The following is a 13,131-nucleotide window of genomic DNA, read 5'->3' on the forward strand; positions in this document are numbered from 1 at the left end:
AAAATATTGTCTCTCTAAAAATTATTTTACTATTTTATCTATTTCATTTAACTTTAAATCGAATAATTATATATTTGAACTCTATTATTTAACATCTAATAAATTATTATTTTATTATTAAAACTATTACATACTCAAATTAAAAAAATTTATACTAATCCCTAAAATGTCAATTTGTATAAAATTTGAATTATATTATTAATCAGTTTAATCTAGGATATGCATTCCTAAAAATTATTTTCAAAAATTGTTAACTTTTAAATAAATAATAATTATTTCTTTTAATATACGTGCCTTACACGTTTTAATTTCATTAAAAAAAATTAATATATTTTAAGTATATTTATTATTAAAGAATAACTTATATTTAAAATATTAATTATTTGTAATATTTTATTTTTCATTCTTAATTTTATGTATTTATAATTTCTAATTATTTAAACATTTAATATACTATTAAATAATAACTTATATTAAACTATTGATTATTTTCTATACTATTTTTTTATTTTTTATTTTATTCTTTTATGATTTCTAAATATTTGGTTTGTCATTTATAAAGTTAGTTAGAAAAATATATTTTATGTTAAAAATTACTTTAAAAATTATTTAATTTTTAAATTAAATAAATAATTAGTTTTTTTAGTATGATACTTAAATAATTAAAAGATTTTATCTAATACATTATTAATATACTTATTATTAAATATTAATTTATATTTAAAGTATTAAATTTTTTATGTTATTTTTTCATTCTTAATTTTCCTTTTTCATAATTTTTAATTACTTGTTCATTTAATAAATTATAATAATTCAACGAGTTTGTCCATATACTAATAAGATAAGTCTAACAATATATATTATGTAAGTTTGTTTCTTCATACACAAACGAGTTTATTCATATACATTAGATGAGTTTGTCATTCACTGTTAAACAATTTTTGTAATACAATTAAACGAGTTTGCGGATACATTAATTGTACAATTATGTTTATACAGATTTTAGCAAGAAACACTAGAAGATTATGTTTGTACATTGATTAGAAAAGTATAACAATATACATCAAATAAGTTTGTCTACACACAAATTATACGAGTTTATTAATACACATTAGACGAGTTTGTCCACTCACTAATTAAACGAGTCTTGCAATATACATTACACCAATCTGAATATACACTTATTAAATGAGTCTAGTGATACACATTATATGAGTATGTTTGTATACTAATTAAACAAGTCTAGCAATACATATTAAGTGAGTTTATCAAAGTATTGATTAATCGAGTCTAGCAATACAGTACATTGATTAGAAGAATATACACGAGATTGTCCATATAATAATTAGATGAGTATAACAAAAAAATATTAGAAAATCATTTCATACATTGATTATATGAGTATGACACAAATGATTAGACAAGTCTGGGAATATATTGATTAAATGAGCAAATCAAAAAAATTATTGATTAAACGAGTCTAACAATACACATTAAATGAGTCATTCATGTATTTATTAGACCACTCTAGCTACATACATTAGACAAGTCTTTCAACATATAATGCAAAAGTTAGTAGGTAACTCTTTGGTTAACAAATGAATGTTATAATGCATGAATATGTAAGTCTTACCTTAAACCTTTATATAAAAAGTTATGATGAACTTTAACCTTTTTGTCGGCTTAATCACAATTCAATCATACTTTAATCGACATTAACAGGTTGATTCGTCATTACCATTATTAATCTAATAACTTTGTAACTGGTCGACCGTATTGTTTGTTTATGGTGGTTGGCTACTCGTTATTACTATTGTTAATGACCATTTTGTAACCAGTCAACCATATCGTTCGACCAACGTGGTTGGCCTTGAGATTGTCCAAGAGGTCGGCCCTCTAAGGGGTTTTGCTTGGAGTGATTGGTCTTAGAGCTCAGCCTGGAGGAGTTCAACCTAGAGGAGCTTAGCCTCGAGTAATGAGTCCTGAGAAATCGATCTAGAATGGTTAGTCTAGAGGAACTCGATAAACGAACATACGGTACACATACTCCTCAAGCCCAAAGATGTAATAAAATTAATATTATTAATTTAGAAAAATATTTCCATTAATTTTTAAAATTTAAAAATTTAAATATATAAAATTTGAAATAAAAACAAATTTTAATTTGAGAAAAAATATAAAAAGAGGATATATTAAGAATTACTTAATTGTTTTTGGTTAGGAGTGAGTTTTTTTTTTTCTTAATTGTTTTACTTTTATTGTTTAAAATTGTTGTAAGAGTGTAATGACAAAAGAAGGTTGTATTATTGTTTTTAATTTTCGCTCTTATTGTTACTGTGACTGATTCACAAAATTGGGTGGAGCAGGGTTTTGGTATTCTTCTCATAAGCCTCTTTTCTCTTGCTCATATTGCTATCCGTTATTCACACACTCTCTCATGTTAAACCTCAACGAACCCAGCTCCATCTGAACGCCTTTTGCCCCTTTCATTTTCTTACACCTTTCACTGGTAACGTCCCTACCAACTTCTTCTTTCGATTCAATTGTATCTATATGCAATACTTCGATGTTGTGAGTCATTAACTTAATTCCGCTGTTCTGGAATACTATTTGATGATGCTTATTTATTTTTTGAACGGTTCTTACAACTTCTAGTCTGTGCCCAATTGCGCCGCTATTAAAGTTCAATTTTTTTCCGTCTCTCCTCACAGTCCCTGACGTGGCCGCACCTTTTTGTTTTCTTATAATTGTTCTTTTTGTTACAATGAACTCCAGTTGTACTTGCATGAAGGTTTTAAATTGAGCTTGAAATTGCGAAAAACTGAAGGTAAATGATTAAATGTGGCCGGAATTGCGATTGGGGAGATTTTTGAAATCATAAATTGTGGTTAGGGGCTGTAATCTAAACCTCGGACTGTAACTTAGTACGACACGAGGGTGGTCTGTCCTAGTTGGTGTATGGGAGTAATAGGTGTATGTATATTATGTTATCTTTTTGAGGTTAAATACTAGATGTGCTGAAGTTGGTTTATGATAGTAGTAATAGATGTATGGATTTGTTACCTTGGTAGTTGTGCTGAACTTGCAATGTGGATAATAAGATGATTACAGATGTTTATACCGAACAACTCGAACTAAGTTTTTAGTTTATAACAATTAAGTTGGATCTAATTATCCGTCAAGAAAAGGGGGGAAATGGTTACATATAGAATCAGAAACTTGTAAATTAGCCACTAACTTTAGGAATCTAAGAATTGATGGGATTAATTATATTATGATAGCAATTGGTTTGTATCTGTAATATGCTTATAATTGTCCTAGTTGTCTTTTTGTATCTGAGACTGCAATCTTTGTCCATTGATGTTGATTTTTTTATCTATTTTTTATTTCTTTGGACATTGAAATATCAAGTTGTGATCTCTATTTCTCGCAAAAGCATAAACAGGTAGGTCATATTGCTGGAGGATTTTAGTAAAAATGACTGCATCTGGGTTGAGTGGCTGTCCCTCAAGATGTCCCCAGCTACCTTTTAGTCACCTGGGATCACGCCATCTCCGGGTTATGGCTTTCTCTGTGGCTGGAAGGTCCAAACTAGGAAGAGAGTTTCTCCAGGTGGAAAGGTATGCGCTATTAATCATTACCTCATGAGTTTGGAACTTCATGGCAAGTTAATTGGATAAACAGTTCATTGTTTCCTGACATTTTCACTTTACAGAACAAGTTTTTCTTCTCCTATATCAAAAGGCAATAGACGACAAATTCAGTTGATCAGAAGTGCCATGGATGCTTCATATGGTGATATGGCTAATGATTCTGCTGGTAACATTTCTTTCTTGAAGAAGCTCAATCCTTACATTATATGATACAGAAAATTTTACTGCTAAGGCATTGATAATGTAAAACCGGTATGTTAGGTACTAGGTATATGGTGCTTTTTCCTGGAGCAAAGTTAGTATAAATAAAACTAAAATTGAAAATGATTATTTGATCTTCGTGGATGTTTGGTCCTCTCATAATGCTTGACTAGGAATTTAAGCACATTGTTCATAGCTCTTGGGGGTGTTTTTGAGAACTAGAACTGTAGGATATTGAAGGTGGAAAACTGTTTTTCAATTTTTGCTTTTGAGGGTACAAAATCCTCTTTTTTTTCCAGTTTTTTAGTCGTTTTACCGATAATGGATTATGCTTTACTGTTTTCCCAGAATGGCTATTTCCTTTCTTTTGGGGGCGCCCCCCTCTCCCCCACCCACCTTGTTAAAAACTGAAATATATTAGTTGCTTGTCTTGATGGATTTTATTGTAATTAGTTCTTTCATTAATTATTTTCCTCCTAGTGCATATGAAACTTGAATCTCTTACAAAAAAATCAATAAGGGTTGTAAATAGCATGCTCTAGTGGTGGAGCAGTTGGGCTGGGAGCAGCCCATAGCAAAGTGGTTTAGTTTGGTGGTTGTAGCAGGCCAAATAGTGGCTGCAGTGGCACACTATTGATTCCAGAAACTCTCTTTGAATAAAAAGAAGTTAGGATTTTTGGGGGGGCTATTTTTGGCATTTGAATTTCCAAAATGAAATCTTCAGCTGTAATAGAACGTGGTAGATGCTATATCCTTTTTTGAGGTCATCAGCTATCCTGGATTTAAAACTATGAAACCAGTAATATATTGCATATCTTATCATTTTTCTGATCCTTTGCTGCAAATGTAGCTGTTTTTCCAAGAATTAATGTGAAGGACCCATATAAACGACTTGGAATAAGCAGGGAAGCTTCAGAAGATGAGATTCAAGGAGCAAGGAATTTCCTGATTCAAAAATATGCGGGACACAAGCCAAGTGTAGATGCTATTGAATCAGCGCATGACAAAATAATCATGCAGAAGTTCTATGAACGGAAAAACCCAAAAGTTGACATTAAGAAGAAAATGAGGGAAGTTAATCAATCCCGATTTGTTCAAGCTGTCAGAGGCAGATTTCAAACGCCATCCACAAAATTCATTATAAAAACATCTCTAGCATTCTTGGTACTTGGAGTTTTAACTGTCCTCTTTCCAACTGAGGAAGGACCAACTCTTCAGGTAGCAATATCTCTGATCGCTACAATGTACTTTATACATGAGCGGCTGAAGAGCAAGATTCGAACTGTACTATATGGGTACGTGCACAAATGTGCTTTGTTCTTTCAAATATGTTATTCTCTATTAGCTCATGGAATTTTAGTTTTCATTTAGAAGCATCACATTCCCATGGTGTGACATTCTGATGCTGATATCATTGCGCCTATGTCTAGAATTTGATGCATCTGTGGTTTTCTCTTCGGGTTTCTTCTTATATAGTGTGGTGCTTTGATGCAGGTTTGGAGCCTTTGCTATTTCGTGGCTATTGGGAACCTTCTTGATGGTGTCAGTAATTCCTCCTATCACCATACTTAAGGGACCAAGGGCATTTGAAGTGATCTCATCATTGATTACGTATGTTTTATTATGGGTTTCATCGACCTATCTTAGGTGAAGAGGGTTTTAAAGTTGAAGACCAGTTTTTGCAGTTGAAGTTCACAAAATATTATCGCTTACCTTATTCAGTGTCAAATTATAGCTCAGAAAAAAAAAATGAAATACCTTATTTTGTTGGTGAGTAGTTGTTTCTCTTTCTAGATTCAATATTTGAATGAGCAAAGGAACTGGGGTTATTTAGAAGCGGAAATGAGTGTGTTTTCTTCAGTATGGATATTTTTAGCTTTCAAATTGACATATATCTCTCTTCAAAGAGAAATTTGTCTCCTTGGACGAGTGTGTCTAACATGATTCGAATTACTTGTGATCTAATGTAGTTTTTACGCATCAAGGATCTAAAAATATTTACATTGTAACTCAGAAATGTGTGACCCAAACTTTTCTGATACTCTACAATGATCGTCTTCTGGATAAGCATTAATATAACTCGTCACGAGTTTTGAAGTTTTTTTCTTCTATTTTTGAAATCTTTCAGTTAATTTTATAATTCTTCTTTAAACAGTTCATTGGCGAGATAAGGCAACAAGTAAAGCAAAGATAAAGATTTGAGTTATAATAATCGAATTAATTAACAAGTAATCAACTTAATTACAAACTGTCACTCTATAATATCATGCTTTTTCTTGATTTAGTGTATACGTGAATAATTCTTACGAGAACTTTCTAAATAATTAGTCAAATAGATTTTAATTTGAGATCTAAGTCTGAGTATCAAAATTGGATATTCAAAAATTAAAAATACTAAAAAAGATTATTTATTATATGAAATTTTGATTTTTAAATGAAAAAAAAAAAACGAAAACGGAACTCCATTGAAATTTTTTAAAATCCAAACTCAAATTCCAAGTCTGGATTTCAATGTCTTTAAATTAAGGTATACTTTAATACCATATTAAAAAAATGAATTTTAAATCCCATTCAACACCCCACGACCAATTTGTGAAGGAAAATTTACACATACAATCTAACTTTATAGTTTAAAATCTCGCATGTATGCAACAGAGAGATAAATACATAAACATAACAGTGCATACATATATTTTGCTTTATATTTGGTCATTTTATACATAGTCGTTTAACAAAATATTGCAGGGTGTAAACATTATCTTTTTAAAGGAAAGAAATTCCAAAAGTGATGTAAAGTTATAGTGCATCGTGCAAATGGTGTATGTAAATAATCATATAAAACTTCTGCCCGTGTCCACGCACTCGGATAACCACAAGTCCATATTTTCTGAAATCTTTTGTCTTACTTTGTGAACTGCATCAGGAGAGGTGCAGTTTTTCTCACTACCTGTAAACAGATAAAAAAATTAGAATCTCGGCTGATATTATAGCATGACTATGCTAGCGGATAAGAATATCAGTTTATAAAAACTCAGTCATTTATTAAAAACATAATAGTTTTATGTCTGTTTGAAAGCTAGAGAAGATGTGAATAAAACAGAATAAAGGTGAGTGTTTATTTAAAAACTAAAAGAGATATGAGTATTATTTACCATGACTTGGGAGAGGTGAGTGTATTTTTTTCATATACAAAAAATTATTAAACTTTGTGCAAAGAAGTCCAACTTCTCTTTTAAGAAGCAAAATATTTCTATGAAAAAAAAAAGAGTAATACTGTGAGCAATATGTTGAAGAGGAAATGAGACACATACCTTCAATGGCGAAAGGAACTTGAGGACATCCTCGATAATCAGAACAGTGGCCACAGTTAGAACATGAAACAACGTAGGAGGGCACTGAAACGTTTAATAGCAATTAGGCAGCATTCAATTAATAACAGTATTGTTTGCATTGCACAACCAAGGCAGAATAATATATATTTTTACCATGCTGCTACATGATTCAGAATATTTGTTTTCTCCCCTTTATTACTCAAATAAATAGTACCAGATAATGTTTGAGCTGTAGGCTAAGATCATGTTGCTAACATTCAAGCAATTGAACAGAGGAGATTACACATTACTTAATGTCACTTTTATGGGAAATGAGCCACTAATTTTCCTAGATAACCATCGAATAAACAATGCCTGTAGTATTCTACAGAAATATGGTTCAAGTTTACCCCCACAGAAATAACAAGGACAACAAAAGTAACAGGCAACTCACTATCAGGAGATGAAGTTTGTTTGGACGCATGGCGCCAAGGGTCTTGTGAGCCGTTTGTAAATATTATTTTGGAACCTGTTCATGTACATCAGAATAGAATACATAAAATCAGTTCATATTCTAATAAATAGTTTACACAGTAAAGTCATAAGATGCCATTAAAGATTATACTGAAGAATTTGTTTTATATACTAATTTATAAATTTCAAATATGCAAACAGAGAATAGATATTTTTTCAAAAATGACTTCTTAAGCTCGTGTTCAGGATGACAATAATCAAGGCCCACTGGACATCTATGAACAAATAAAGGATAAATAAAACCGTATATATAATATAATGGAGAAGTCAGAATCGTGTAAATATATTATTTATGAATTTTTACATGTATTGTTAAAATGACTGGGGTGTTCGGGAGGAGGAAAATAACATCAAATTCAGGCATGGGCAAGTTTCTTTACCAGCAATTTTTGTGCCACCATAGTATAAGTTAGTTGCATCAACGTCAGGAAAGGTACCCTTTCCAAAGACATTTTCGCAAAGGTCCAAGTGGTATCTGCATTGTATAAGAAACCACTTTGTACAAATTAACATTATAGAGAAAAAAAATTCAATAACTACAAACATGAAAAGTATAGTGGTGACAAAATCCTGTCAATTGATGTAAAGCCAACAGAAAGGATAAGGAACTTGCTTTGCGTCAACTTTTGAGGAGCGAATGCTATCATTTGAGGGAGCCACCTGAAAGTACGCAACTTCAGTGCAAACTTGAAACCACCATAATCGAGATGAACTGTCTTTATTAATATCAGTTCTTTTCAAGTACTTCTGATCATAACTCTGCACAGTAACACCAAAAGTTCCAGCATAGTACTCTTTAACATATTTGGCATAAGCATCCTGCATGTTAAAATAATTGTTTTCATCAGATGTATTAAACCACAAAGACAACTTTCTAATGAATTTAAAATGGTGATTCCATGCACAAGGCTGCCACCTGGTGCAGGTAGGGGAGGGTGCATGTGCACAACCTAACTCAAAGATAGAAGTAACCTTGCTATTGTTCCAAGACTTGCCCTCCAGCAAATGAATGTAAAATAGAATAAAGACAACCATTGACGGATTAAATGCACTATCTCATGCATATTACTTAAGAAAGACACAAGTGACAAAATGAAAAACAAAACAGAAAATCATTTCAATGTGATAAGAAAAGAGGTGGATGGAGCAAATTACAAGACACTCAAAATCTAGAGTATTCCTATGTGATAAAATACCAAATTACTTGTTTAGTTATGAAGATTATGATTAAGGGGTTGAAGACATCAGCTAGTTGCATAACGAAGTAATTAGAGTTAAGAAAACTAATAAAATAGATATGTTGTGTGTAAAAAAGGGGCAGCAACAACGAACATAACGAAGTAATTGGAGTTAGAGAAAACTAGTAAAGTAGATATGTAGTGAGTAAATATTTCACATAAAAGGGGCAGCATAAACGAAGAACCACTCCTTATTACAGTGTACATCATATTCAAATTTGAGTCTTTACACCCCCACCTTTTAAGCAACGTGAGGAATAGAACAAATCTAGACCGAGTTGTATAAAATGACCAAGAATCTTGCATGCTATAAACTATAATTTAGCGAGGCCAAAGGAAAAAGGAACTATATAAACTATTCATTTGCAAACAGGGTTAACAATTGGAGGGGGTGAGGGCTGTCAGAGGTTGTCAGTAGATTATACTAAATTTCCCACCAGTACACACACACACAAAGGAGGGAAGAACTCCATCAACCAGTTTCATAATATTTGGGAAAAGGAACTAAGTTGAAAAGCATACCACCAAGTCCTCTCCAGCCTTCTTAGCTTTAACTATAGGCTCGCATACTTTATCTGGATTTCCATATTGAAACTGGAAAATTCAAAAGAGAAGACTGTTAATGAAATTTGAATACAAGAAAATATAATTAATAAGAAAACCACTACAATCGTAACACTTACTGCTACAGCAGCAGCATCAGCCAAATAATAAAAAAAGTCTCCATCTATTTCAAGCTTCCAAACAGAGGGAAATAGTCAATACACATGACAAGCAAACTGGAAAGCCTAGTGAGCAAAATATTCATGTCCTGTGGCAAAATATAATATGCTTTTGCAAGGAAAGTGTAACAAAAGAACAAAGCATACATCTTCTGCATCAAAAGTGGCCTTCACTTTGCTTCCACTGCTTGCAAGCTTTTGTTCAACGAGTTGAGTAATCTCTTGCAGCACTGCTTTACATTCAGGACCTGCTGACTCACCAACCTGCACGAGAAAAATAAAACCAAGAGCTCAAAATTCGGTGGAAATTAAATAAGATAAAACTTTACGCTCCCTCTATTTCATTTTATCAATAGTTTAAATAAAAACAATAGATCAACAAATGGAGAAATTTTTTGGCTAAAATATTCTTACTCTCTTTTCCATTTCATTCCTTGTAATTGTTGAGCATTTAAACATATAATGGTTACAATACATCTTTCTATAAGCAAACTCTCTCTCCCTTTTACATTGGAATAAAATTGCATTGAAAATGACCATCAATTTAAAAATTTATGAAAAAGCTTAACCAACACAAAGTGAAATGGAGGGAGCAAAAGAAACAAAATTTCTTCACCTGCTGATCAAATTCTGTGAAGTTATAAACAGCAAGAACAACTGCTGAACTTGCCAGACTTCCACAAGTTAAATGGGGAAATTTAAGACGGAACCATGCACTGAGTGCTCCAGAATATGAGCCACCAAAAATGAACCAGGGGTTTTCAATTTTTGTTCTATTAAGCTTGGCATTTAAGGACTCCTGCATGAAATGAAAGAAAGAAATCAAACAAAATGGACAGGAAATCTGCAATCTAATAAACAATGAACACCATATCTAGGAATGGGTTATTTAAAAATTTGACTCATGCCATAGACAAACCTGAAGTACAGTGAAAAAAAGAAAATCAAACAGAAGAAGGAAATATGATTAATTGATATCTAGAATGCAGTTGATGTCGTATCTAGATCATTAGTGCTCATGGGTGTATCGTTTTTTATGTTCTCAGTACCCAGTTTTTGTTCTTGGACAATCATAAACAACAATTGCAATTGCATCCCCTGCTCCCAAGAGTGGTGTGCTAAATGGCAAGATACTCCTAACATTGTCCAAAATTTCAGCTCAATGATAGATTGTTAATTTGCCAAAGCAAAATTTGGATTGGCCTATCTTGTTTTGCGATCTACTCCTCAAAGAATTCCATGAATCCCCTATTAGAGTGCATGCTGGTTTCGCCAAACCATTGAACCACCTGCCTCAAAAATTTAACTTGCGTAACATGGACCAAGAGGTCCGTAGTTTTATATTCCATTTGCTAGCAAACCAAGTACTCTCCACTAAATCCTTTGGTTTACTTCAGCCACTTCCAATCCCAAGCAACAAGTTCCCACATCGACTAAAGATAAGGCTAATTTATAATATATAAGTGGGGTGCAGACCTCACCTTACAAGCCGGTTTTGTGGGGTTGAGTTAGGCCTAGAACCCACTTCTAACATGGTATCAAGAGCCAAACACTGATATCCTCTACAATATAGGAATCGGTGCTTTTTTTCATTAAATATTTCTGATGGCTTCTTTCGATGACAATCAATTGGAGAAACATAATTCTGGAACTTCCGCTGCTTCCAAGAGTTATATTTCTATTGCTGCCAGATTTGTGGCCAAGTCAGGTCTATCTAACTCTGCTCTTAATCTTTTTGTTGTTACTAAGGGTAGTGATTGGATAATTGATTCAGGTGCTACTGATCATATGACTTGTGATTCTCATATATTTACTAGTTTTTCCTCTAATTGTTCTAAAAGTGTTATTATTAATGCCAATGGGGTCTCATCTCCTATTGAAGGTATAGGTACTATATCCCTCTCACCCTCTTTATCAATTCTTGATGTCTTATTTGTTCCTACATTAAACTGTAATCTTATCTCCGTCAGCAAGTTAACAAAATCACATTCTTGTGTTGCCTTGTTTTACCCAACCCATTGTCTTTTTCAGAACATTCATTCCAAGAAGAAGATTGCCAGTAGTAGAGAGAGTGAAGGACTGTATTATCTGGAAAATGTCTCACGACAAAACCATAAAAGAGGATTGACTTGTCATGCGAAAAAGAAATTTGGTTGTGGCATAAACAGTTGGGACATCCCTCATTTGGTTATTTAAAAAAATTATTTCCATCACCATTTCAAAAATGCAATATTTCTGATTTTTTTTGTGAAACTTGTGTTTTGGCAAAAAATCATTGTGTTGTGTTTCCTTCAAGCAATAACAAAACTGATTTTCCTTTTTCATTAATTCATACAGATGTTTGGGGCCCTGCCCCGCAATCTACACATAATGGAAAAAAATGGCTTATCATTTTTGTTGATGATTGTACTCGGGTAACCTGGGTATATTTGCTTAAACATAAAAGTGATGTGTGTGATGTGGTTTGTTCATTCTATCATATGATTGTTACACAATTTAACACATCTATTATTCGATCAGACAATGGAGGGGAATATTTTAAGACTGAATTAATAGAGTTCATGAACTCTAAAGGCATCTTGCATCAAACTACATGTCCTTATTCACCACAACAAAATGGAGTGGCTGAGAGGAAAAATAGACATATATTAGAGGTGACTAGATCACTTTTGATAGATGGTAATGTCCCATATCATTTATGGGGTGAGGCTGTGAGCTCTGCCGTTTATTTAATTAATCGAACCCCTTCAAGTGTGTTTAACTATCAAAGGCCTTTTGATGTGTTGTCTGATCATTGTATCCTTCCTCCCATAGTTTATTTACCACCTAATATTTTTGGATGTATTAGAAGGTGAATTCTAGGCCTAACTCTGCCCAACAATATCGCTAAGATAGGCTCTAACCATAGCTCTGATACCATGTTACAAAAGAAGAAAGAATTTTTTCTATGGATGATACAATATTTCATTCTTTCTTCTTTTGTAACAGGATGTGCTATATATGTTCACTTAAACCCACATCAACGTACAAAGCTCGAAGAACGAGCGATCAAATGTGTTTTTGTTGGATATGGAACAACTCAAAAAGGTTATCGTGCTTACCATCCATCATCAAAGAAATTTTATATTTCTATGGATGTGACATTCAATGAGCATGAATTTTTTTATGTTGATTCTGCACTTCAGGGAGGCAATGAAAGTGAAGTGCATAATCATGATGTTAGTATCTTTGATTATATATTATCGTGTGAGGATCATTCTGCAGCAAGTGAGCCAATCCTAAATATGGACACTTCTTTTCTGGATAATACAATGTCTTCTGATCATAACCAATTGGCTCAATCTTCTTCACAGGTTCAACTTGACTCTTCAGAGATACCTTCTGATCCTATCTCTCATAATACTAATTTAGATGAAATTGATTCTTTTCTGCTTGAAACCACCAACACACCAAACACTGAGTCTACTACTGT

General features: G+C 32.6%; 2 protein-coding genes across 4 annotated transcripts in view; one reads left to right on the forward strand and one right to left on the reverse strand.

Moving 5' to 3' along the window:
* Positions 1–2,325: 2,325 nt before the first annotated feature.
* LOC106765572 (protein CHAPERONE-LIKE PROTEIN OF POR1, chloroplastic) lies at positions 2,326–5,780 on the forward strand. Of its 3 annotated transcripts, none has more exons than XM_022782749.1 (5): positions 2,326–2,509; positions 3,412–3,620; positions 3,716–3,819; positions 4,705–5,149; positions 5,349–5,780. In XM_022782749.1, exons 2-5 carry the CDS (start codon positions 3,478–3,480, stop codon positions 5,503–5,505), a joined length of 849 nt encoding a protein of 282 aa, XP_022638470.1. In that variant the 5' UTR covers positions 2,326–2,509; positions 3,412–3,477; the 3' UTR covers positions 5,506–5,780. The 3 variants fall into 3 exon arrangements, with proteins under 3 accessions (XP_022638470.1, XP_014505735.1, XP_014505736.1); XM_014650249.2 differs by having other exon boundaries at positions 3,437–3,620; XM_014650250.2 differs by having other exon boundaries at positions 3,446–3,620.
* Positions 5,781–6,514: 734 nt separating this feature from the next.
* Positions 6,515–13,131, reverse strand: part of LOC106768526 (probable serine protease EDA2) — a 10,741-nt gene continuing 4,124 nt past the window's right edge. Inside the window, exons 4-12 of the mRNA XM_014653717.2 lie at positions 10,276–10,458; positions 9,807–9,923; positions 9,621–9,674; positions 9,460–9,531; positions 8,313–8,518; positions 8,080–8,174; positions 7,620–7,694; positions 7,166–7,249; positions 6,515–6,801 (exon numbers count right to left, since the gene is read on the reverse strand). Of these exons, the coding sequence (XP_014509203.1) occupies positions 6,686–6,801; positions 7,166–7,249; positions 7,620–7,694; positions 8,080–8,174; positions 8,313–8,518; positions 9,460–9,531; positions 9,621–9,674; positions 9,807–9,923; positions 10,276–10,458 (1,002 nt within the window). The 3' untranslated portion in view covers positions 6,515–6,685. The remainder of the gene's footprint in view (positions 6,802–7,165; positions 7,250–7,619; positions 7,695–8,079; positions 8,175–8,312; positions 8,519–9,459; positions 9,532–9,620; positions 9,675–9,806; positions 9,924–10,275; positions 10,459–13,131) is intronic.

This window comes from Vigna radiata, chromosome 7 (assembly GCF_000741045.1).
Source record: "Vigna radiata var. radiata cultivar VC1973A chromosome 7, Vradiata_ver6, whole genome shotgun sequence".
Lineage (NCBI taxonomy): Eukaryota > Viridiplantae > Streptophyta > Magnoliopsida > Fabales > Fabaceae > Vigna > Vigna radiata.